Source organism: Leuciscus leuciscus (assembly GCF_965113295.1).
Source record: "Leuciscus leuciscus genome assembly, chromosome: 6".
Taxonomy (NCBI): domain Eukaryota; kingdom Metazoa; phylum Chordata; class Actinopteri; order Cypriniformes; family Leuciscidae; genus Leuciscus; species Leuciscus leuciscus.
The window spans coordinates 21842486-21869978 of NC_138730.1; the positions used below are offsets into that span (position 1 = coordinate 21842486).

Genomic DNA, 27493 nt, shown 5'->3' on the forward strand with positions numbered 1-27493 from the left:
TTCTTTTTTTGTGCATTCTCTTGCAAAAGTACTGCGCTCCCCAAGAAACTTTGCATTCGTGCGCAAAGTGCTTGCATTCCCTCGCAAAAAGTATTGTGTTCACCCGAAAATCTTTGCATTCACTCGCATCACAAAAGCATTGAAATATAGTATACAAAAGTTTTGAGAGCATTCTTGGGGGGAACAAAACAGTTTAGCAAGAGAATGCACAAACATTTAAAGATAATTTTTTCCTCCAACACATTTATGTTTAGGGAATCCGTACGAAACTGAGATACACAAAAACACTCATAAGAGTAGCAAATTTGTATTTTGTCACATTTGCGATTATCCTAGAATCAGTCTGGAGCCCTGCTTAAAGCACATTGATAATGGTCTATAGAATGACACAAAACATGATTAAAAAGTGCGGTCACATTTACAGTTTCGCAAGCAAAATCCAGCCATTTATATAGGATTCCACGCAATCAGAATTTTGCGTGAGGCCGAAAGATTTCCCCACTCAGACGGATTTACAATGTTGACCAACAGAAAGTTGCTTGGTTTGAAAGTGATTTTACGTGAGCTGTGCTTCATATAATAATACAATATTAAAAATAGACCTTATTTGCTTGCGAAATCCCTCTAATGTGACCAGACCTTAACACAGTGAAAAACTAACAGAGTTAATGGCCCCAACCCAACTAACAGCTGAATTAAGGGCTTCCAAACCACATACCAAAATCCAAACTTTCCTCATTAATGAATATAGCATTCATCTCTGAATAATACTTAAATATCAGTAATTCCATTCTTCTTTATTCTCTCCTTCTATTTCCTAATGATGGCTTTATATCCCGTGCACTGCATTGCTATTCCTTACACAATCCTTTATATGATAACATGTTAAAACATTGGCGGAACACTAAATGAACATGGGCCACTAAAAAGGTTGAGAGAAGAGATGGGACAGGATGCTAAATGCAGCGGCCCAGAAAAATGGTAACATTTCATCCTCTATCACGGTCCAAACCAATGCAAAATAAAAGCTTTATTGGTCTGAGACCTTCAGTCATGTCAAAACCTACCATTATGTGGAACTTGAAGTTGTAGTGTAATTCCTGAAGGCCGCTTGAAATTATTGTTCGATCGTATTGTCTCATAATAATAATATAGTCAGTGACAGAGGTCCGTTCTTGATACTTGTAACAGCAACTTAATCGTCAACATTCCTAATACTGTTCCACAATCTTTCCGCTACCATGCCAAGCAGTCCATCTCTGAGGAAGCTACATTGTTTTAGCTTTGGAGCAGTTTTATCTTACCAAAAAAAAACAAAAACAAGGTCCATATTCATGAAATAAAGCATCTGGTGATTCATAAAGCTTAGAGGCGAAACCGAAGCTCATTCTTCGTTTCTTATTGAGGCCCAGGCACTGTGCACCAGAAACCATTTCATAGAACAAACCTTCCCTCTACAGTTCCTCTCTCGGCCAACATCAACATCTGAACAGTCTCCATTAGGGCTGAGTGTGTAGAGCGCCCTCTTGTGTTTCAGGAGCTTAGTGTTGCTACAACGGTTCTGAAGAGATCGAATTCAGGGTCGCCACCCCTTTTGACTCAACAGGGCCAATGGTTTCCACAGTGGAGTTGAGAAGTGAGGAGAAAGGAAAGAGAGCACCACGTTCAGCGGGGCTGGGCAGAGGGCGTCCCAGCGGAGATGGTGCATAGGTGGTATGGAGGACTTGTTCCTACACAGCTTTCAGGCTCTTTGAAGTGCAAATGAGAGAGAGAGAGAGGAAGAGAGAGAGAGCGAGCGAGCGATGAGGGACTCGAGCTGGTGGGAGGCATGAGTCTGAGACTGGACGGATTCCCTCCTTTTAAGAGATGATCTCCAGGATGTAGAAGATGAGCTCCATCACCACAGGCCCCTCACTTAGCTGGCAGGCCCCACTGTGGATCACTGGGATGAGGGCGCTGTCTAGATCGCTCAGGTACTGGGGGAGCAGCGGCTGACCGTTACTGCCTGCTAGGTAGCCCACCTGTAAGACATTTCAGAGTAAGCCTTGAGGAGTCATTTTAACTTGACTGAGGCTACATTTACATTAGTCTTTTGATGAAATCTGAGAAATTTCTGTCCCTCCATTGACAGCTACGCAACTACTATTTTGACGTTTCTAAAAGTTCATAAAGAGATTGTAAAACTAATCCATATGAATTGGTTTAGTCCAAATTTTCTGAAGAGACACGATCACTTTATACGATGCACATATGGAATTTAGGTTTTTATTCACATTTAAACATTGATCAGCAAACATAAACATGCTTGATGCCTGAGAGCAAACCTCTTTCTGAAGCTCAAACGTGCTGCGTAACACGAGAATGAACCTCATTGGTTCTTGCTGAAGCTCAAACTTGCTGCGTAACACGAGAATGAACCTCATTGGTTCTCGCACATCAAGCGAACACGCTTGAGCTTCCGTTTATCACAACTGATGTGTGCGTTAATGAATGTTTATATGTGAGTTAATGAATGTTTATATGTGAAAAAAGGCTAAATTAAATCTGTTCATCATATAAAGTGATCGTGTCTCTTCAGAAAATTTGGACTAAACCTCTAGTTTTACTATCTCTTTATGAACTTTTTGACGGCTCAAAGTGGTAGCTGTGTAACTGTGAACAAACGTCTTACGAGTTTGGAACGACATGAGGGTGAGAAATTAATGACATTTAAACTTTTGGGTGAACTATCACTTGAAATCCTAATAAAACGATATCGAGAGACCAGACATAATAAAGTTCTCACACTATTCTTCTGGTCCAATCATTTTATTAGCAAAATATTCCACCACTTCTCTCCAGGTCACACTCAATCGTCATTTCATGTATGGCTTTTTGCAAGACAACATTTTCTGTCATCTTTGCAGGTATGTAAATATGAAGATTGTACAAAGTAACATTTATCTTTAGCAATACTGTGCAATAGCACATATATGTACAACATGCGCCACATGACTAAACATGCATCATAATTTTCAAATACCTCAGCTTTTACAGTCCACACGCTATAACACGAAAACTGTGTTTTCACAAAAAGAATTTGCAGGACCAAAAAGGTGTGGACAGAAGGCCAAAACAGAGAGAAAAAGATAAAAAATTTATCCAGATTAATGTAGATGTAGCCAGAAAGCAACAATTAAATGGAACTATCACTGTAACCTGATCAGAGTCCAATGTAATCCTCAGGCCCAGTTTGGCCATCCCGTCCTCTTTGAGAAGTTTGAGGTGAGGGCACAGGGCCATGCAGAAAGCCCTTGCCACGTTCTCGGTGAGTCTGCTGTGGTCTGCAGGATCGCTAAGTCCATTGGTCTGATCCTCACTCCGTAGGAAGAACACCTAAGCAAACAGCACAATGAATGTACAGTTATATCATTTGACAAAAAAATTAATATATTTTTTTGTCTTTACTATGAGTTACTAGAGTCCAAAATAACATTGGAGCCCACTGACTTTCATTGTATGGTCAAAAATGATTTGTTTCAACAAAGAAAGGCTTACAGATTTTAAATGTCATTACAATAGAATTCATAACGTTAAATGAAGATAAATAATGACAAATGATGAATAAAATACCTCTGTCCAACGGATGACTTTCCCATTGGCTTTATACTCTGAGCCATGGAAGATCTTAATGCTGGTGACTGACTCCATGGATTTCCCATCAATGGGACTGATCACTCTTATAACAAGAAAAGTACATAGGTGGGATGAGAATGATTTTTGGGATTAAATATTTTCCTTTGTAATATTTTTTTGATGGGATATCCAAAAAAGCAGCTAATGCTATACACACACACACACACGTACACTGATGAGCCAAAACATTATGACCAGTCACAGGGAAAGCGAATATTGTTAATCATCTACTGAAAAAGCCACATATCAAGGTCTGGGTAGATTAGATGGTAAGAAAACAATCAGTTCTCGGAATCAATGTGTTGGATGCAGGAGAAATGGGCAGGAATAATGAACAAAGGCCAAATTGTTATGGCAAAGCAACTGGGTCAGTTGCTCCCGGTTAGCAGTGGTGAGAATTTACCAACAGTAGTCTGAGGAGGGACAAACCACAAACCGGCGACAGGTATTGGGACACATGACCATTACACAAACAGGGACTTTAATGACATTGCATTCTAATTACATAGACATTAATATGGATTTTGTCCCCCTTTGCAGATATGGAATGATGTCAGTGAACTTGTCAAGTGAACGAGCCAGTTTTAGTTGTCTGCTTACCCCTTGTTGACGTTGTGGTCATCATCAACCCACTGGATATGGACGTGCTCCTGGTTCTCGTCTTGATCAGCTTTCCCACAGGCAATACTGAAATCTTTCATCTCTCTCAGGGCTTGCCGTAAGGCCTCCATCGTTTCAGCTGTTATCTGCACCATCACGCCATCTGGGGCACAAGCATTCAGCGTTACAACAGTGAGCACACAAATCTGCACTTTAAATTAGAATCAGATGGTACAAAAAGTACAATTCAGCCTGACTCTGTTGACCGCCACTGTTAACCCATTACACCCTGAAGGCATTTTTAATGATTTCACGTAATTTCAAGTGGCATAGTTAAAAGTAATGGCTTTTAACTCTACAAAAAAACAAGGTATCATCAAGTACATGGTCTCATTTGATAGAAATCCTTTCAAATTTTGAAAGAAATTGATTTTGGCATGTTCCCCTGCAAATTCTCTTATGTTAGAACACTGCTGAGAAAACCACAGACAAAGTGATGCATTTAACTGATTTATTTTGTTATTCATGCTTGACATGATGACTATTAGATAGTATATATGATCGTAAAAAAGGTCGTAAAATCAAGTTTGGCCAAATTTTGTGATGATATCTCAAAGCAATCAAAAGTTATGGGATTGGTTCCAGCATGGTAGCCTTTTTATCAAAAGTCCAAAAAACCTCTTCAAACAAGTGATCTGAGTATTTTACTGCTAAGTAGAAAGTACTTTAAATTAGAATCAAGTGGTACAAAAAGTACAATGCAGCCTGACTGGGACTGGGTCAAAAACGATAAAAGGGAGATTATGTCTAGTTTAGACTTTGTCCAGGGGGATCAGATGTCCTACATTTAGAGAAAGAGGCTGCAAATGTTGTACCTTCCACAATGCTGGTCTTAGCCAAGTAGCCCGATGAAGCCTTTAAAGCCCCGCTGAACACAAAGAAGGAGGCACCAGTCACTAAAAGAGGGATAAAAGGAAATAATACATCAAAAACATATTTTCCTCATGCAATATTACTCATTCACTTTTAAAAGAAACAGAACTCAGAGGTGATAAGATTTATTTTTTTCAAAGTACTTTCATTAATTAATCAACATATCATGATTAATTCAATGTCATCGTCATCTTTTTAAAACATAATCCATTACATTGCCGTACACTACCGTTCAAAAATATTATTAAGTAGTATTTTTTACTTTTGAAAGAAGTCTCTTATGCTCACAAAGGCTGCATTTATTTAAAATCTTTGGGTGTGGCTTTTTGCAAATACAGGTAATCGTGCCGCACCTTTGCGAGGCTGGTGATGAATACTGATGGCCTGCGTCTGGTAGTTACCATCATCGTTCTGAACACAGACAAGATGGGAATCCGCCCGCTCGTTGAAGCATGCGCCCATCGCCAGCACATGCTCGTTGGACTTATTCATTGCCTTCATGAGCTGAGAAAAGAGAAAGCCGAAAGATAACTTGTCATGACTTCCCAAAGTTATGCATAATCCGAAAACTTAATTACGTTTTTAAGGGTTTATAAGTCCTAGATGAGTGAATGACAGCTTTTAAAGAAAGCAGAGTAAGACACAAGGCAGCCAAGGCTTTAAATAATCCCTGCTATGTCAAAGGTCTGCCACTACAAGTTCTGCTCCGTCAAATGCTTTTCAAACACGAGCTAAATACCAAAAGTCTCCAACTTTTGGTATTTAGGACACGGAGGACACAGAAGACAAGCTGTTGTCAATGCTTCAATTGTTTCATGGGACATTTGTCATGAATCTGCTACGCTCGCTGTTACTCATGCTGTTCCACACAAATTCCAAATACATTTTCCATGAACTCTATTGGAAATGTGTTGCCATACAACAACCAAAAAGAAGTTTCTTTCTTCGTTCACCTCATTGTAACGGTTGCTCGGTATCTTGAGGCACGTCTTCCTCACTTCCATGTCCACCACCAGCCCCTTGACCACCGGCAATGTGTACTGGTAATTTCTGAAGTCCTGTAGATGTGGGAAAATTCAAACGCCATCAGACAACTTGACATGGGTTCATATTGACAGTAAGGCATGTGCTAAATGCAGAAGAAGTTAAATAAGAATACTTACTGCCAACAAGTTCATGATGGTATGACCAGTTTCTCCAAAAAGAGGTTTTCTAAAGCGAACACTAAACAGTGGGCAGGGGTAGACTGCAACACAAGTGCACGATAAGAACACGCCAGGCAACCACCACAAGTCACGCTATTTAAATCAGCAGCTCACAATAAGCTCCTTCACACTCCAAAATGACTCAGAGGCCCCTTTTATGTAATACGGCAATTACTTTAATGTAAAATCGGGGGCCTGTGTGCTTACCAAGTCCTCACACACCCCGGTAAAACATGAGACTAGAACCGTACATGGTGCTTCTAAATGCTTGCATGTCATGGATGAGGAATCATGAGTTGAGAAACACACTGATAATATATTCCATCTCCACAGGAGGCAGTGCTTACGAATTAGTGCAGAGAGGCATTGTGGTTTCCTAAACGGCTCTTATACAGGCATCAGAAAGGGGCCCTGCACTCTCACAATTCTGTAAGAGTACACGTCTCCATGTCAAGAGGTCAAAGATACAATTAAAACTACAGGAACAATCCGGACCTTTCAACGTCCGATAAGGCTAAACCATTAAACAAGCCTCAAATTCAACATCAAACCACAAACTCACATCGGTATTCCGCCCCTAGTCGGAGCATGAGTCGGATGGGAAAGACCTTGGCCCAGGGGGTCTCCCACTTCTGCACCAGGATGCCAAAGAGGTAGGGCGGGTTAGGCAACGGCAGGTCCTGCAGGGTCTGGAAGCTGGGGCTGATGTAAAGGAAGCCGCCATGCTCTTTGCTGCCCAGGAAGCTCTGAGTGAAGAAGGAGTGGCCCAGGTGACTTAACACATTTCCTGCAGAGAAGGAAGTGTGAGATTAGATCACGCTCAACCACTTTATTTTCATGCTTAAGCTATTTCTACTTGGATAAAACGTTTAGATCGCTAAACACGTTTGCAGAAATGTAAATACCATGAACAACAACACTAATGCTGGGTAATATTTTATTTTACAGTGTCTTTGTTACAGGTGTTACATGTAGTTAGTTCTATAGTAATAGCTATAAATTATGCATAATTGTAATTATCCCTAAACCAAAGCCTCATCCTAACCTTAACCATATAGTAAGTACATGAGGTTCATTATTATTACTCGGTACTTAAATGTATAATTACACTGTAACACGGACACCTTAAAATAAAGTGTAACCCAATGTTGTTAAAAAAAAAAAAAAAGTATATGTTCGAGCTGTTGTAGTCTAATGTTATTGTATCAAAAAGTAGAAATAAAATATAATTAAAAATACATTTTGTATATATCATTTATCAGACAATAATATCTACCCAGAGAGCAGTGCAAAGAAAATGGGGAGAAAACTAAACAAAAATACATTCAAGATGGTGGACAAACTATAATGATTAATAATGAAAATTATTAATATATTTTATTCAACAGAAGAATAGTTGCACCTAATTACAAATAGGCGGTCAATATTTGTATGCTTATTAGTGTATCATGTCACATGTGCTAATCTAGTACTACATTTGTGTGGCATTCAGAACTGCTGCCTGTGTTAAGGTCTAGTCACATTAGAAAAACTTCTGAGAAATTTCGCTGGCAAAAATTCTCCATTGTCAATCGTGAAGTGATGTATGAAGCACAGCTCACACAAACATGTTTCAATTAGTCAAAGCTGCAAATTCACATGACCAATTTGAGCCTGATGCGGAATCAGTGTGGGAAACGAAATTCCTGTTTAAAATGAAACCACGAAAATTTGCAGAACAATGGCATATGTGACTTCACATTTATGAAGCTTACTAGGTTTAAGAACAGTACTACTGACTACAGCTCATAATGTTTCACTTCAAAAGAACAAAAAAAGCTCACAAGACTTTCTCAACATTAGCCATTATAGGGGCTTTCACACCAGAGGAACCTTTTCATAGTTCCTAGAACTATTGGCGGAAGTACCCGTTTTCTGGCGTGTTGGCACCGCAGGAACTAAGAACAATTTTAGTTCTAGGAACTCCTTTTGGAGGAACTAATTTAGCTCCTACTTCAGAGTAGGGTCTAAACCAGCACTATAGGAACTACCAGTGACTTTAGTGTACACTGATTGGCCGAACATACGCGAAACACCAGCACCCGCCATTTTTAAAGCTGTGTAAACATACAGATTATAGCCTATATATTTACTCCACAAACTAACTCTGCGACCACGGAAAAAAGTGATAGATGGACCTCTTAACCTTTACGCTGAGGAGAACATCCAATGCAACTTGGGACCAAGAGAAACATGAATATGCATTTCTGCTCAGCTAGCTACACTGGACATCAACCACACGGCATACGCTGATACTTTTTAATATACTGTCTTCTTTCGATGTATAACAGTTATATCTAATAACTAGGGCTGGGGGAATTAACGCGTTAATCTTTGCGATTAATTTGAGATGTTTAACGCGTAAAAAAAAAAAAGAACGCAATTAACGCAGCACTTTTTTTTTTTTTTTGCCTCATTTTAATGATTTCCTGTTGCGGCTGCTATTGAAAAGGCCGAAAATATGCCGTCCTGCCCCTCCGTGTTCGGCGATCAGGCTTCATTCTCGCGCACCTTTCATGAGCAGATCTTTTCCACTCCGTGTGTGTGTGTGTGTGTGTGTATGTCGGCGCGCTCTCTGCTCAATGTTCCGCTCCGTTTGCACTGCGCGTTCTGCTCTGTCCTTAACGGCCCAAACGCTCAAATCACGTGTACCGATCACGCACTGTCTGGAAAGTCCGCTCAAATAACGTGAAATTTCTCAGTAGTAGACTTCTGTTTGCAATACCCCTACTGAGCTGGTATAGTCATGCTGGGCAACAATGGTAAAATTATCTGCTCTGATCACATGCTCTGGTAATAATAGCTTTGTAGGACTATATTTTTTTGATAATTAGTAAAAAAATCAACAACAACAAAAAAAAATCTGTTAAATTGATTATGTTGATTGATTATAGAAAAATAATAATATATTGGTATATTGATGTTTAATATTATTTTAATATAGGGCTATTTTCTGTTCCTTTTTATTTTTTTGTGTTGTTTAATTTAATTAGGTGATTCTAAGTTTAAATATTGATGATTACAAGCTTGCGGGAAATCCAATTGATTGCAATTAATTACAGCAAACTGTGCAATTAATTAGTAAAAAATTTTTAATCGATTCCCAGCCCTACTAATAACGTATTAGACAGGACTGTTAAGACAGATCGTTAAGCTAATGAACATGGAGAATGCGAGCACTGTGTGGCTCTGGCTGGCATTCTCAGAGCCGTCAAAATAAAGGTCAGCAGCGCCATCAAAATAAAAGTCACAACAACAAGCTTGTTTTCGTCACTTCAGAGTTCCTAAATGTTCAGGTAAATGTTCCTAAGGGAACTGTTAGTTCTCGGGGAACCCCCATGGTGGCTAGTTCCTAGAATTACCCGGTGCGAAAGCCCCTTATGTAAGCTGATGGACACTGAATCTGGCCAGTCAGATAACATTCTTTCACTGAACACGTCTGAATTGGTCACCACACTTCTGGCACACATCCTACATTAGGCTAACAGGGAATGCTTTCAGAGTAAGAAGACAAGCGAACTGTTTTGAGGCTGAACCTATTGACCTGAAGTACTACTGGGTGACAAGGATTGTGTCTGGAAAACAATTTCTGCTGAAGTGGATCCTCAATGCCATTGGGGCCAGCAGCCTCATTTTACCTTTAAGGGCCTCCTGGCAGAAAGGTCTAATTTTATCTATGTAGGCCGTGCTCTCATTTTGTCTGGATCAGTTTACCAGTAAGGGCCCCCTGGTGGAAGCGTATCAGTTTACCTGCGAGAGCCTCCCGATACAGCTGGATGAAGTGGCTGAAGACGTCCTTGGGAATGGTTTTCTCATCAGGGAGGCACTGCAGAAGCAATACAACCTCTGCCTGGCCCACGGCATGCATACCCTTTGTTGTCATATACCAGCACTTCCTATTTACATCTTCACACAAAGATGGCACAAATGACTGTTATGGCTCATGGGAATTGACTTCCATTTCAAAAACATGCTGTTCTTTTTAACTTTCCTCAAAGAATTAACAAAAATATATCACGGTTTCCAAAAAAACATTAAGCAGGACAAGCGTTTTTACAACATTGCAAATAATGAGAAATGTCTACTGGGCCAAACATGCCCATAGTTGATGAAACACCCATGAATGAGAATCCCCCCCCCCCCCCCCCCCCCCCAAAAAAAATCACTCCATTAGCATTAATACTAAATCTTAACCATAGTAAATATCTAGCGAGGAATAGCTCACTTACAATTGACCAGTTTGACCATGGCCAGTAGGTTGGCATTGAGGACAAACACAAGGGGATCAGGGCCGCCCTCCTCAAGCTGCTGCATCAGCACAATCTCAGCAGGTCTTTCCTCCACAGCATAGTCTGCAGACAAGGCAAACAATATCATTACGGTAACTAGAAACAAACTGATCCATGACAGACACTTTCCTCTCATGGTACAACCCAGATGAGGAACCAACCCAATGAAAGCCCTCCCTTAGCATGAGTGGTGGAGACAGAAGCAGAAACACAAATACATGCACACGGACATACACAAACAAGCACCAATAGTGGAGACAACTGAATGGTGAGGATGGGCAAGCACCTGTGATGTGGCCTCCCGTACCTCCTTTAATGCCTGTGGAGATGAGGATGGGAGGAAGTCCGTCCTCTGGGATCAGACTGAGAGAGCTGCCCACAGGGCTGGCGGTCGGGGCTCCAGTGGCACGGGCCGTCTACAGCAGCGGAAAAAACACAAATTTATGACTGCAACATAACATGACTGTCTCAGGATAAGCACAATGATCGGAAATGAGCCTATGCCTGAAGAAAACTCCATATTAGAGATGCATTGAAACAGTTTATCGAACTTGAATGGAACAAAGTAAATTGTCACCTCAGAAGCATTGGCTCCTGAGGATTTGTTTGAGTATTGGGGCGCTGCCACAGGCTGTGAGGGGTTGGGGTTTGCCGGCGGCCCTTTAGAAGAGTCTGTAGCTTCCCCGTTGGGTAGAATACCGTCAGCAAACCAAACCCTTCTTTGCTCTCGAGGAAGAGAACCTGGAAGTACATGCACACGGTGAGGCTTAAGAACAGCTAACTCTGGACTTTAAATGATAAACAGCCTGAAAAGCAGTGTTCAAATCCAGAGTAGAGTTAAAGGGAAATGTCACATATAAGAACAAACAAAAAATGGTCAAATTACTGCTCTGACATAATGTGATTTTTTTAAATCCAATTTTCAATAAATTATCTGAAATTGATTTGCTGTGATGGAAGGCTCTATGCACCTGTAAAGTGCTCAAGATATTATGTTATCTCTGTGTTAATGGGAGAGTTCACATAAAAAATGTAATTCTGTCCTCATTTACTCACACTCATGTTGTTTCAAATCTGTTCTGTGAAACACAAAAGAAGATATTTTAAGAATATTGGTAACTAGGGGTGTCACATTATACTGGTATTGACGATAACCATGATATTTTTAAAAAAAAATTTAATTGCTAGGTGGCAGTAGTGCACAATAAAACAAAAAAAGGAAGACAAGCACGCAATGTGAAGCTACTACTGCTGAACAAAATCATGTCGGAGGAGATTATTATTATGTGAATTCCTTTGGCCACTATTTTCATGTAGTAAAAACCTGATATTGTGACAGCCCTAAAGATTTTGGTGACCATTGCCTTCCATTGTATAGATACAAAATTCAGAGAGAGACATTTCTTAAAATATTTTCTTTTAAGTTCAACAAAATAAAGAAATGTATGCAGATTTGGGACAACATGAGGGTGAGTCAATGATGACAGAAGTTTAGGAAATGACAGCAGCACGATTTGGGCAGTGATTCCTAATCCTGGTCCTGGAGTACCTCAACACTGCACATTTTAGATGTCTCCCAAATCAAACACACCTGATTCAACTCATCAGCTCCAAGACCTCAAATATGTGTGTTAGATAAGAGGGACATCAAAAATGTGCAGTGTTGGAGGCACTCCAGGAGCAGTGTTGGGAACCACTGGGTTAGTGTAAGTGAAGCTCCCACCAAACAGACCTAGAATGAAGTTTAGGGGTTGGGGACCCCCAAAGAGCCCTGACACAATTTGAACACTGCTGAAAAGTAAAAAAAAAAAATCCGCAATCCACAAGTTATCAACGTTTTACCTTGCCAATATCCTACAGACTTTACCTTCAGACCCTGGTTGTTTAAGGACACCAACAGGCACCATGACGGTTGGTGGTGGGGTGCTGAGTGCTCCTGATGCCTGGGCTTGTTGCAGAGGAGGAATAGTGGAGCAGTACTCAGCTGGGTTGTTGGGATTTGGGCTCTGGTTGCAACCACCTCCCATGTTCTCCCATGCTTGAGCTAATGAGTGAGTTCAAAGGATCTGGTTATACACATAGTAAAACCCTAATTTCAAGTGTTAACTGGTTAATTTCTGCATAAAGCTACTTGGAAACAATGTTATTCTGTTCTTTATAATCCTTAAAGACTCGGAAAATATCAAAACCCCTCTCCGACCTACGTAAAACAAAGGCTTCAATTGAACTCTGAAAAATTGACCATAAAGATTATGTATTAATGAAAACTACAGTACATTAGTACCATTTTTTTTAAAGGGTATAATTTAACCCGAACTCAAATTAGGAAAATTTGAGGTCAAAAAGTCCCAGTCTATAGAGGGAAATTTATAACTTTTCCTACGAGTTTCATATCACTCACCATTCATGATTGCACGGTGGCAGGTAACACAAACCCTGGCTTCTTTCCTGTCCATGTACATCAGTCTGCTTTTCAGACTACAACAAGCAGCACAGAACACCTGGCCAGACACACATCACAAAAACATTTGCTTTGATAAAAAACAATCCATTCCGAAAATGATACATAATAAATGAGACATAATAAAACAATGGAAAGAAACCATATGAACCAGACCAGCCATGACTCATGAACCAGTTCTCAGGATGAGGACATGGTCTAGAACACATCACAGTTCTGTCAGATTAAACCATTTTGCACCACAGCTACATTTCATTTTCACTGAGTTCTTTTCAGTTGTTCTTTCCACCCCATATCTGTGAAAATGTCATCAACGATGCAGCAGTTTATCACCAAGGGAAATTAAGACATTATTCCAGCAGTCTTGCAGTTATTTATGAGTGCTGCATAGACAAACATTTCTCCCTGAAGGAATTTGACAGCTTCACAGGTTTAGAGCTGCCCGACAATTACCCATTCTTCCTTGAAATTCTGCTCTCTCATTGTAAGCCAGTGTCCCACTAGCTGACTCAGAACAGCTTGATTCTGATCAAAGATGTCACACCCACCGACTAGCCTACTTTTGCTGAAATCTCAACCTCTTTTTTCGAGGGTCTGTCGCATTTACTGATTAAGAATGGAAGAGGGGTGTGACAAATAAAACAAATGAAGCTTATGAATAAAAATTGCCTCAAACTCTAGTGGATGCCAGCCTTAGAGTGTTATGGCTATCAAAACATTATGTTAAATAGTTACAACATCATGAGACAAAGTAACAACAGATTGGTCTGCAGGAGGTGGGACAAACTTGTATTATCTGCCTGAGCTTCCAACTTGTTAGAAGCCAATATTAAATTGATTTTTAATTTACTGAAGAATGCTGCTTGCCCATGCAAAACTCACCTCCACCATGCAAGGATGTTGTGTCCTGTTGTCAGCACTGTGCAATGCGGTTATTAAAGTGTAATGAGAGGTTTTTAAACATGTTGCTATGTGGTTGCTAGGGAATTTTTATTAGCAACCAGCTAATAAAGCATAAGCAGAAAAAGATCCAAGTTAAAAGAGCCAAAGTTTAACATAAACCTGATTGCTTAGAAAAGTAACATTACACCCATTCTCAAAAACCAGCATGATGTAATATACCACAAACAAGTTACAGCCTGTTAGTTAAAATACTTGGATTAAGGATTTAAATAAAGTTTTTTAAAAAATACACCACTCAGTAAAGAACAAAATGCTTTACCTTGCCACATGCCCGACAGTGATGTCTTCTTTTAGTGAAAGTGAACTTGACCTCGCACTTCATGCAAATGGGTGCTTGGGAGTCAGGAACCCAAACAGGAGCCACTTCCCCCAAGGAGCTAAAGGGTTTCTTAGAGAAGGCTCCCTGTTGGCCTGCCTGGATATCATTGTCTGGACTCTCAGATGGGATGAGTAAGCCAGAAGAGCCATCTCCATGCTCTCCATTCATTCGAACAACCCCAGACTCGGCTACTCCACTCGACGTCTCAAGGCCTCCTGTCATACTCTGCGGCTCCAGGTTCTTGTTCTTGCCAGTAGAGCCAAATTCATTCTTAACTTGACTTGAGAGAGGTTGGGGAATCTGCAGCTTCAGACTGACAGGCTGTTTTGGGCGGGCACCACCGTAGGGAACGCTGACAGGTTGCAGCCGGCTGTTGTTGAGTTTGCCTGTTCTGCCAGATTCCAGTCCTCGAACTGGATCACAACACTCTTGTTTGCTCTCCTCCATTTCTTTTTCCTCCGTCACAGAGTCCTCCTTTGAAGTGACCGGTGGCTGGCTGTGTGCATCTCCATCAAAGTCTGCAATCAGACCATTGGACAGGGACTTCTCCACCCCTGATGATTCAGAGTCTCTGTGAATCTCTTTGTGGTCATTCTCTATTGTTTTCTCTTTCTCTTCCTGATTTAACACCCAAGTATCTTTCCCTGTACTTTCATTCTCAACCAGTCCACCATTCTGAAAAGCACCCTCATGATTCTCCCTCTCAAAATCCAATTCTCCGCCACCATTCACCGAACTGTGCAATACTGCTTCCCCTTTCTGGGGATGACTTCCTTCTGGAAATACCAGATTACAGTCCCTCATTCTGACCTCAAGGACAGGTGAACCAGCTTCAGGCTTGATTGCCTCCATCTTAACACCATTCTTTAAAACAGCTGGTCTATTCCCAGGTTCATCAAGATCAGCACCACTTCCCTCATCGGTACCATTCTGCTCCGTCTTAAGCTCACAGGGACCAGTATCGTTAACACTTTGCTGATCTGTAACAGCTTGACTTGTCTCATCATCATTGGCCAGAAGGACGTCAGACCAGCCACTATGATCAGGACTAGCTGGAAAGCCGTTTTCCAGTACCATGCTGTTGGAGGCCGGCAAGTCTGCCAACTGCCCGTCAGTGCTCACCAGCTTGCCAATGTTGGGCTGGGGCAGAGGGGGACTATGAACATCTGCCGGCCGTTCTTCGCTCCTGCCCTCTGGCTGTTGCCCCAGCCCCTGTTTCCCCTCCAACCTGGTGACCTCAGCCAAAGAGGGGCCATCTGACATCTGGGCATCCAGAAGCGGCTTGAAGCCGATAGGGCTGTCCCTTGGGCTGAGGTCAGAGTGGGTCAGTGCTGGATTCAGGGAAAGGAGGTGTGATGGCGGAGCCAGAATCTGAGTCCACTTGGCATCAGAGAGAGTCGGCGTGTCCGTTTCATCTAAAAGGATGAAAAAAGAGCTCATTAGCTTCCTTTTTGAGAAGATTGAAACAAACAGATAAATTGAGAAATTAGGTCAGGCTAGATTGGAAAATGTTGAGGAAGTGGGCCAATCTGGTCATTGCCTTGGGATCCATCTGTCAAACTGACACATCAATGCTTTGGAATGTGGGCAGGCATTCCCTTTCTCTTACATACATCCAAGCGTGATCAAGCAGACACATACTCGCACTGCTCTCCTTCACTATTCAGCTTTGTTCTGGGGCCGTTTAATAGTTTAAAGTCTCCTTTCACCCCATTAATCTGTCAAGATTAGTGTCGGAGAGGGGATATACATTCATTCCACCGTTCAATGGCTTCACTGAGAGGGTGGCTGTGTGTGAGCCAAGTTTGTGTGGCTTTCAATGTTCTTTGTGACATACAGGACAAAGCAATCAATAAATTCCAATGTCAATTTTATTTGGCTGTGCACCAGGAGCTGTTGTCCACATGTTCCAGAGCAGTGATCAAAATAATACTAATTGCAATTTCCTGCTATAACTCAAAACGCACATACAAGCTTAACCTTGTAAATTACATGTGCTTGACTGTGTGACACCAATTAAACAGTGTTCAGGAAAATCAGGGAGAGGCAGAAGTCCTGAGGGGAAATGCTAATTCAGTTGACCCCATTTACACCACAGACTGCTGCCACCAGCACAGTTACCTGCTTGTGCTAGCCATGCTGTGAGCAGCTCAACAGTGCCAAACATTTGTTCTATTTATATCAGCACCTGTGTTACTCTGCGTTCAGTTCACTGTGCTCTAATTCACCTGATGAAGTGGGTTATCTGAAGATAATGTAAACGTGCCGAGATTGAGAATTTATTTTGTTCTGTTGTACGGCCTCAGAACATCTATGACTGTCAGAGCTCCTGCTTTATTCTTTCAAAGTTTTGTAAGTTAGCAGTTCTAATACCTGCATTCTGTTCAAACTCATCCAGCACCTTGTCCAGGTTAAAGGCCTCAGCCTGGAAGTAATTCTCCATGGGTCAAGAAACTCCACCCTGCCAAGTGATGTGTGAACCTGAAAGGGAAGTTGCCTTTTTTGTAAGCACATAAATACAATATTTTCCACATGCACAGGAACACAGAATGCTAACAAATTAAAACCTTTTAAAAGTACAGTGAACTGTGAAAGTCTTCCAGAGTCTGGTTGTAGATCTGATTCATTAAAAAGTGATATTTTGTGATGCTCTATAAAATGTAATGAAAATGTTAATGATTCACAATATATTGGCACCATATAATTTAAAGGCTGAGACAGATGATTTTATGTAACTGATGATTCATGTTTGGATTGGTGGTTGATAGGGGTGTGATGAGATCTTGTGCCGCGAGATCTTGCGAGAATAAAATGTGACGATTTCTCGTCGAGTGAAAAGCTGTCTCGTGATATCGCCTGGACGGGGTGTGAGGGTGAAATTAGCATACAATATGCCATGCCACCATTCACATTTCATGCTTCCACTGTAGTTTTGCTGATTTTATAAATATAAAAACCATTGTAAACTATTATAAATGTCTACTCTGCTCATCCAGCACGAGTTGCAGTCGCACACAGTGCAGCAGGAATCACAGTTCACTGATCACGTGACGATGGCGGATGATTCGATGCGCAGCAGAGCCTAAGCGTCTGATAAATGTCTTATCTTGTAGAGAATTTGCGCTCAGCATTGCCGCTCCGTATACACAGAGTTTTGCGATCGTGAATTTGAAAGTGAAAGTAAAACATAAGCTACCTGATGCGCACAAAATAGCCTGTCTCCCAATATAAAACCTATCTCTGGACTGTGTAGTTGTGGCTCTGGTCTCTGTTTTGGCCTCTGTTTGCTCTTCGAATACTGAGAGAGTACTTTGATTATGGTTGCACTTGTACTTATTGTTTGCACTTAATAAGACTAAGAAAAAACTGTTAAACTGTTTTTATTTCTATGTTAAATTTGTGGAAAGGAGTTCAATTAGGAGGTCACATACACAACCTCAATCAGAAGTTCTGGAAGCTCATTATTCATGTACAGTAAGGTCTGAAGAGACTCGTGTTAAACCATACAGGAGAGAAGCCAGTTTGTTTTCTCCTTCGGTTGAGTTTGTGGCAAAACCTTTTACAGTGCTTGTATATTGTTGTCTTTCAATGCATTTGATAATTCATACTCAAAGTAGAACTGATATAACATTCATTACAAGATTATTAGTTAAAACATTTCAAAATGCACCTGCCGACTATTTTTCCAGTCATGACTTGTCATTGAGGATTTCTATACAATATAGTGCAACAATCTTGTCTCGTCTCGTTCTCGTGAACCCAATCTCATGTCTCGTCTCGTGAGATAAGTGTCTCGTCACACTTGTTTATTGGCTGATATTAAATATTTACTTAAATTTATTTCTATTTCTATCTATTTTAACACTTGGATTACCCTTGCCATCATCTTTTACTAACTTAGGGATAGCAACAGATCACGGCAAATATTTACCCTTTAAAGATCACTCTCTCTTAAGAGATATTTGCACTTTTTTCCCCTTATTTAGCAGGCACTTTTGTCCAAAGCTACTTAGAAATGAGGAACACAACAAGCGATTCATCATAGAGCACAAGACCGAGTTAGTTGCTGTGCACATGAAATGATAGCAGAGTGGAGTGGGTGAATGAAAATAAGTTCATAAACTATAAATGTAACTTCGAAACAATCAGTAAACTCAGATCACATTCAAGAAACATACAAGAATAATAATAATTCTCACCTGCCCAGAGGTCCTCTTCAGTAACTGCAGGTCAATCTGCACAAAGGCTCCTGATAGAGCCTTTGTCTCATCCAGTCTCACACACATTGGACAGCCAAACCTGAAACAGAACAGGATGATAAGATTTCACTAATGACATAAAAACTCTACTGGTTTGAATTCTCCCTGTCGTGTCTGATTCAGCCATTTGCTAAATGGATGCCTTATGTTGATACCCTTAACCAGTTAACCTAATATTGTTAAAATTAGAGCATTTCAACTTCCAGTATAATTTGCTGAGCTGAAGATGGCCAAAATCAGGAGCACAAAGTTGTGGCTGCCTCTGTTACATTTAAGTGGATAGGCCATCACTGTCATAGTGGGTAACGGTGAAGGCCGGTCTCACATTAGAATGAGTGTGCCGAGGATTACGACAGAGAAAAGATATTCCACCAAGCAGAGGGCTCTGAAAGTAGCAGACTAGACACATTTTACACTTAGTTAAAGATGCATGCTTTGCCACACTGTCAGCACAAAGCTAAGACGACACGGAGGAGGGGAATAAGAAACACCAGTCACGCAAACTGCTTAAGTGAGGTTGGGGAACAGGACCCCTGATTATGCATTTGCTCTCTTTTCTGCTGTGTTAGAAAAGCATATGATATTGCTTTAGACCAGAAAACATTATTAAAGAAAATGGTAATAAAGAGGAAAGAAACTATAAAAGAAAGTAGTGTTGTCACGGTACCAATACAATACCAGTGAAAATAGTAATGATGCTGAAAATTCAGTTTTAACAACACAGAAATAAATTGCATTTTAAAATATATTCAAACAGAAAACAGTTCTTTTAAATTGTAAAAATATTTCACAATATTACTGTTTTTGCTGTATTTTGGATCAAATAAATGAAGCCTTGGTGAGCAGAAGAGTCTTCTTTTAAAACGAAAAAAAAAATCTTACCGCTCTAATAATTTTGCCCACCACTGTACAAACTTAGCCTACACGATATCATGCAATATTTTAAAGCCAGCCAAACAAACTCTTCGCATCAGGAGTAAAATCCCCAAAGCCTCAACAACCGACTATATGGGTTGTGCTTGTACAAAAGCAAGTCTTTAATTACAATCTGCAACCGTTGCTATAGATAACTGGCAGCGCAGAAACAAACCCTTTAAAAAACCAAGTTTCCATTAAACCGCACTGTGACTCCACCCCTGCTGAAATACAAAGAGCTTTGTTTTCACACTCACAGCTAATTGTCAAAGTTCAAGGAGCACTGCATAATCCACTATAGACTGAATGTATAGTGCACACAGTTAAACTTTGCATGTTTTAATTGCTTTTTAAAGCAACTATACACATAAAAATGTATTTGGAGACAGGCTGGTTGCGACCAAGAAACCAGGGGCCATGCCTGACCAAGATTTAATTACTTGGTAGATTCTCTAAATAATACATGCACAGTCAGAGTCATCTAAGGTGTTGTATTTTTCACCTGTAAACTGAGTTATATGATATTAAATCCAGACATTTAAAGCAATTTGCAATCCTTTTGGAATTGCCAAATAGTGGAATAACATTTAAGCAACATGTGGCTCCACTGATATAACTTTTTCATTTATACATTTAGTATGCATTTAGTTTTTGAAAACAGAAATAGGTTCACATCAGAAATAAAGTGTTGTTACATAACTAAGCCGTTAGGAGAGAGACCCAACATATCCCACACTTTCTTACACAGTTTTGTAGGTCTTGCTCTTCATGCAGGCCTCGACATTAAGCCTTATCATGTGCTTATCCTTCAGACAAGTACAGTAAATCAGTCATTCATCAGTCCGAAAACAAAAGTTACTTGCCCCTGGGGGGGAAGAATTTTGGTGGTGTAAACATAATTTATTCTGAAGCAATATTTTCATCAATGTTCTATCAGCTTTACTTAAATCTGCATATGTTTGACATTTACCCCTTGGTGTTATTTTCCTTTATAAAGACCCATTTTACCTTATTAAATAAATGTATGTGCCATCTTTCATGTCAAATTCTTGCATTTGATAAATAAATTAAATTATAATAATAAGACACTATAGGGCTGTTACCAATCAAATAAAATAATCTACACTTCAAAATTACACCTGCAATAAATAATGTCATGTTTTAAATACATTTTTGAATATACAAATCATGAGAAATGTTGGAAAAAATGCAATGAAACTTTAAAATATGAAACTAAACCACCAATAGGTGGCGGCAAGCATTTAATGAATGAGTCATTGAGTCATTCATTCAACCAATTCGTTCAAAATGCTAAATCCTTCAGTAACAAAACACCGCTGAGTGTTGCTTTGAGAATGCGCAATAGGCTAGTTCTGCTGTTTGTGATCTTTGTTTGGTGAAATAGAACAAAAACAGTCAACACTGTGTCTGAAATGTAAGTAACTAATATAAAATCATTGTAACATTTGCAATCATGATAATATTCGGCAAAATAGCTCCCTTGGTCGTGTTATACAGGCTACTCAACATTTCGAAGTACCATTATAACCAGTAGATGGTGACAGAGGAGCACGTTTTGAGTTAATAGCCTTTCCCACTATATGGAAAAAGTAGGAAGTCACAAAGTCTCCTGAAAAACAAAATCTATCCTTCAAATTGTGACTGAATTACAAAGAAAACAAGCAAAGAGCGCTTCTTTTATAATCACTGAAGCTGTCGGTCAGTTCAGTATGATACTATAAGAGAATAATGGAACATTTAATAATAGTATAATATTAAAATGTTCCCTATAAAAATTTGTTTTTTGCACATTACTGTCATTAACAAAAATTAATTTTATCTGCATTCTCAATTCAAGCTCAGAGCTATTTAAATGACGTTTAACGAGATAGACATTTTTTATTCATCAAGTTTTTGTCACCATTTCTGAACTAGCTTACAATTAGGCAACATAATAGCTAACGTTATATCTTAAGGTTTTAGTTGTTTAGTTGAAAACTTTTAGTTGAAAACATTAAACAATGTGTAAACCAAAAATATAAAGAACAAAAGCCTTTAAGCTCAAACAGCGCAAACGGGAAAACGCTAATAAAGCAGACCGCACCAATTATTGTATAGGTTTAAGAACAGAAAACACAAAGTGCTGTTAGAAACTTCGCCTAGCACACCGTTATCTTAGTGTCTCTGCAACGTATGTCAGTGAAGCACGTTTTCTCACCTGAGCATGTGGATATTATTGTTTTTCTCAACATGAACATGTGCAACAATATAAACACGATAACCATAATGCTGACTCGAGTACATTCATTTTCTTTTTAAGCTATCGTTTTGTGCAATTGTATTTATTTATAGTAAAAAATATATATATTTAGGCTACTGTTTTTCATAAGAACCATCTAGAACTATAACTTTACATTTTATCATGGTAGTGAGGTGCTATATGTGTGCGTGGTTTTACCTATGGTCATCCTGATATAAATAGCCTACATGATACTATAGACGGCCAATGGTCAATTTGAATGAAAGTGGAATCAAAATCTCTAAAATTCAAACGATACTCAAACCTACTCACGAGCGCCCCCTTTTGTGGTCGATATGCGCCCTCAATGTGCGCACTGAAGCAAGCTCCGCAGCAGACTTCTACCAGACAGTCAAAGCAGCATTACGTCGCAAAAGTGCAGACTCATAGGAAGACCGAGATTGTTTAGGGTGCTATTTGCGAGTTGGGCCTAAAAGGTATTTTACTTGCTACAAAAGTATGAACCATCAATCAGAGGGCAAAAGGCACATAGAATATTGTTTTCAACAAGTTTTTCAGCAAAGTTTGGATCATGTTAATAATTTAGAGGCCTTAAAAATTAACATCACGATACTGAAGGCTTCTTGGGTTTAAACATGCAATATTACCACATTACACATCAGCACTCCCTGTATTCCCAGTAAAATCTAGGCCTATTCTCACAAGTTACCACTAAAATTGTAAGTGTCATGTGACTAGTTCAGTTTGGACTTGATCACTTTTGCAAGACTCTGGAATGTTGAGATATCTCACTGTAGTTTTTACTCACTTTCTTCCTGTTATTGTTCATTGTGCAAAGCATTTTTCTGCAGCACACTGTGCCGCTAAGACTGTTGACGTGAAGCTCGGTTTCATTGCTTCCACACTCCAGGCATGGTTTCGCTGTCACTTTCTTGCTACTGACTGCTGTGGCATTTCACCCATGATTTGCTTATCAGTCATCCTGAACATAAAAGCTGCATGAAGTAAGGAAAAATACAGCGATGCTCCAAAAGCTAGGGAAAACTAGAGCTCACAGCTGCCATAGTGTCTCTCACAATTTGAACATCACAGTAGAGGTTTCTACTTTCTACTACAGGATTTTACTTTCATCTAGCTCTTAAAGAAGAAGAATGAAACAGCACTGGAACTAGCCTTTGTTCCCACGTCAGTGTCATATTTATAAGAAAAGGCATTAGAAGTAGCTCAGATGTCTAGGACAGCAGGGCCAACTACAGGACTATCTGTTGCTGAAGGAAGCCGGAATCTGTCAACCTGTCACTGGATTTCAAAAGCTTCCACTGCATAATTTCCTCTCTTCCCAAGTGCATCTCAAACAAGTGTTTAAGTCACACATTAGAAAGCTGAATGAGTAACTTTAACTTCTGCATTGCAAGTGTTGATTCACTCTGCAAAGCAAGAACCAAACCCTTGATGACTATATAGCCTACTCCCGCCCTACCACGAAAAAAAGTCAAATCTCCACATAAACGATTTTTAGTATGATGGGTTCTTGACAGTTGGCCATGCTAAACTATATTCCCAAAGCATCCCAAAACAGACACAAGCTCTCTATAAAACCTGTGGTTGATTACTACAAGTAGTTAACACTTTATAAAAACTTTTAACTGCTTATAACTCAGTTAAGTGTCATATAATCTATATTAGAGAGAGGGTTAGAAGTGTTGGTTCATGTATTCGTTTTCGCAATACCACCTCAGTATAGTTTGGCAGTTATATTTATTACTTATGTTAATGTTAATTGTTATAAAGTGTTACCTCATTAATAATTACTCGAAAACTCCTCATTACCGTAATATGATATTATTAAACCAAACAACAGTCGCATGTAGCCTATAACAGAGTACTGAAGTTCATTCTGCAGTCTCTAAGACTCTATTACCGTTAGCTAACTAACATTAGCCTGTCAAATAATGCATGCGTTTACTTACCAGCTATTTTTACACTCTTCGCAAACAGTCAGAGGCTAATCATAGTGATTTAAATGTGAACACATAAGATAAAAATGCGCGAGTCTAAATTAATCTTTGGCAAGAAACACGCGTTAAAGAGTCAGTTTACATCTCGCAAATGATCCGTCTTCAATCTCCTAAGTAGTATCAAATGCTGCATTCGTTGGGTTTCTACAGTAAACACACCACAGATGTCATAAGCGAATAACAGTTTGTGGGTTAATCGTTTACTCACCGGTGGAATCCCCATCATCATCATCATTATCATCATCTTCACGCACGATTCAGCCATGTAACTCCACGGGTACAATCCAACACACTTCGCGTCATATATAGCCAGCGATAATGTCTTTGACATCTGCAGGAAATCTCCAGGAACAGCTAGGCCATTTTCCTGTGCTCCACAGAAGTGTAGGAAGAAGTAGTTTGCGCGACAGCTCTCGTATATCCCTCCCCCAAAGGTTTAGTGGAGAAGGTTACTACGAACTGCAGCAAGGGTGTGACATTTTGGCTCAAGCTACGCTGAAGTGGCGTGAGATTCCCACGCTAGTATCTTACAGTTGAGCCAAGATGGCGTCTGTTTCGTAACCTTGTGTGCTAAGCGTCTCACAGCGGGTGACACCACCGTGCCTCTGGATTCAGACTAGAGGGAACATTACCGCGGGGCGGCACCCGAGTCCGCGTGACGTCGTTACAACGCAACAATGTATCATATTTAGGGATCAAATTCTTCTTATGTAGGTAGGCTACTGTATGCATCTTGTGAAACTGGGCAGTGTGCGTGTTTAAGGACACATTTGTTTGATTGATTTTAGATTTCACTTTCATACATTTTAATCATACATTTAACTGAATCAGTAGTTGCTGCAAATGAGTCTTTGTAGTTAAAATTCCTGAATTAATATCTGAATATTTCTCCGTCATTTGCAGTTGTACGGTTTATTTTATTTTATTGTCCCACTTTGTTTTTATATTAGTACTTTAAGCTTCAAGAGCTAATTGAATTGGTAATTTAAAATCCTGAATATTCTGGAGAAAAATAAATAAATAAATTGCACTTGCTGCCATTTTGCTACTGGCATGCCACCAGTTTATCAATATTCAAACATGTGGGCTCAAGCATTTAGTTCTCAAATATAAACCTATATAGTTTTTAAAAAGTCTTAAAAATAGGCCTATAGAAAGGATAGTAGGCTACAAAGTGGCCTGAAAGGCAGGGTTTATCAACAGCGTTATTACCTTTATACAAAAGTGAAACAAGGCCTAATGCAAATATTAAACGTGACAGCAATGTCAAAAGTGGTGAAGAAAAACATCCACTATCTCTGTGGTGAAGAAAAACATCCCTACCCTTAGAGATTCCTACTGTAATGTGGAAGACTTGACTCCTTGATATTATAATAGGCTATAATAATAATAATAATAATAATTAGATTAATTGATTGGACGCTCCATGAAGGTTACTAAGCAACGTCAACTTAAAACTATTAATATTCATGAGTTATAAACATTCGTTTCATTTCCCCTGGTTTCACTCGCTGATTAAAGTGCGACACCAAGTGTTCATTGCGATAATCTGCATGCTGCATATGATTTTTTTTCAGTCAAATGTAGGCTATATTAAGCATATATTTATGCCTTTGTTAGCCTGTACTATCTATCATTATTAAACTCATTAAAATCGTTTCAATGCCGTTTCCTTATGGAGTAGGCTATGTGTGCAATGTAGTCACTTGGTGGCACTATAACCTATCAGACTGTTATAGTGGGCTTGCCCTGCTCCTGCTGCAACAGCATTATAAATCCAGAATCTGAAAAGCCAGTACACAATCTTCTGGAAATTACCAGAATTTCAATGACCACTGAACTAAAATGCATGGTTTTTAAAGTACACTCTCAGAAAAAAAATTTAAAAAGCTGTCAGTGGGACAGTACCCTTCAAAAGGGTTCTAATATGTACCATTTAGGTACTAATATGCACTCTTTAGGTACAAAGGTGTACCTTTTGAAAAGGTACCGCCACAGTGACAGCTTTTCTACCTTTTTTTCTGAGAGTGATAGGATGCCAAGAGACAGCTGATTCGCAAGAACTTCAATATTAAACTAATAACTTAGTCCCACCCAAAAACAGCAGTTAAAATGCTATTAATCTACATATTAATTCAGTTCCCTTTAAACTAAGAAAAATGAATGCAAGCAAACAAAGTTCGCCATAGAAGCAGGCTTTCATGTTCGACACTGATTAAAGTGTTGGAGGTAAATGCCTATATACTTGATGAAAAAGCCTTAGAGATGTAGCCCCAGCTGCTAGTGGGACAGAAGAAGAGGATGAGCAGAAGGAAAAGCAGCATGAACACAACACTGACAGATGCAGAGATGGCATTAATCAGATACGTCACTATAAAATCAGCACATAGATTTACAGTAACATTACCTTAGTAAATCAAATTTTTGCTGGCCCTATAAGACAGATTAAACCTTTTATATGTAGTTACGTAATTGGACATAATTATACATTATATGGATATAATTGTATTGGATTACACATATTAGGTAATATATCCTGATTACTTGCATATTTAAAGTATTTATCTGACAAAATTATTTTGCACCAAAAAAGGCAGACTATCTACATAGCCTATAGGTTTTATTATACTATGCAAAAAAGCAAAACAAAAAAAACATAGAAAACCAGACAGATCACAGGAAAAAGCATGCATTGACTACATCGTAATCAGTTATTATCATAGTTTTGCTGGTTCTCTCCTCTTTTTTATTATCAGTATTATTAATTCTTTCTATGACAGCCTGGCCAAAAATTATGTTCACACAATTGCATTATCACAAATAAAACGGACTCCTAGCACAACTAAGCAATATTCTTACAAAATATATATATTTTTTAAATAATAATGTTTGAATTAAGGGTGAAAATTGCTATTTTCCTTGACCAGACAACTTTTGGCCACTACTGTAGATCATGAAATGCATTAAACATTACATTACACCAGGGGTTCCCAAACTGGAGTTTGTAAAAAACCTGGTGGTTTGTGAGTTAATGAAAAGCTAATAATGAATAAAATCATAAAAATGTGAAATTCAAATGAATAAATAATTTAAAATAAAAAACAGTCCGAATAAAAACACTTGAACAGTAAAAATAGAGATACATAATTTGTTTACCTACATGTCAATGTGACCATTTACTGGCATCAGAGAACCGTGAACATGCAAATGTGTTATGAAATTATTGAAATATCAACTTCAAATATCAGGGGGACTTCAGCTAGAAAAATTTAGGTCAAAGGGGGTTTGGCTGACAAAAAAGGACATGCGTTGCATGAACAAACATTAATAAACATGAAATCAGCAATGACATTACATGACAAAAGTCTTCCAGGTTTGAAATATTTTGTCCAGACTTCCAGATTAGTGAAGATCACTGGTTATGATGAAGACATTCAAAGCTATCCATCGGCAGTGTTTAGTAACTTACATAATTATTAGTCTCATACATGGTGCAATCGATTGCTTTTCTCCACAAGAATTCAGTCTGATTTAAAAAGGCTCAAAGACAACACATG

At 39.3% G+C, this 27493-nt stretch overlaps 1 protein-coding gene across 2 annotated transcripts; it reads right to left on the minus strand.

The window, feature by feature from the left end:
- Nucleotides 1–24522, minus strand: zfyve9a (zinc finger, FYVE domain containing 9a). 2 transcript variants are annotated; one of them, XM_082172163.1, is made up of 19 exons: nt 24145–24522; nt 18684–18783; nt 16858–16965; nt 14425–15899; nt 13143–13242; nt 12609–12785; nt 11319–11482; nt 11049–11157; nt 10682–10804; nt 10203–10358; nt 6976–7200; nt 6372–6454; nt 6162–6266; nt 5562–5712; nt 5151–5231; nt 4276–4438; nt 3613–3718; nt 3199–3375; nt 1–2021 (listed from the first exon to the last, which is right to left on the minus strand). In XM_082172163.1, the coding sequence occupies exons 3-19, from the start codon at nt 16925–16927 to the stop codon at nt 1860–1862; spliced, it is 3627 nt and encodes a 1208-aa protein (XP_082028289.1). In that variant the 5' UTR covers nt 16928–16965; nt 18684–18783; nt 24145–24522; the 3' UTR covers nt 1–1859. The 2 variants fall into 2 exon arrangements, with proteins under 2 accessions (XP_082028289.1, XP_082028288.1); XM_082172162.1 differs by having other exon boundaries at nt 11028–11157; nt 24145–24521.
- Between the last annotated feature and the right edge of the window lie 2971 nt (nt 24523–27493).

Coding starts and splice junctions, on each gene's coding strand:
- zfyve9a (XM_082172162.1), bottom strand. CDS start 16,927: ATGGAGAATTACTTCCAGGCTGAGGCCTTTAACCTGGACAAGGTGCTG. Junction 13,243..14,424: donor ACTGTCGGGCATGTGGCAAG/GTAAAGCATTTT, acceptor GTGTCTGGCCAG/GTGTTCTGTGCTGCTTGTTG. Junction 5,232..5,561: donor TCATCACCAGCCTCGCAAAG/GTGCGGCACGAT, acceptor TCCCTCTTTTAG/TGACTGGTGCCTCCTTCTTT.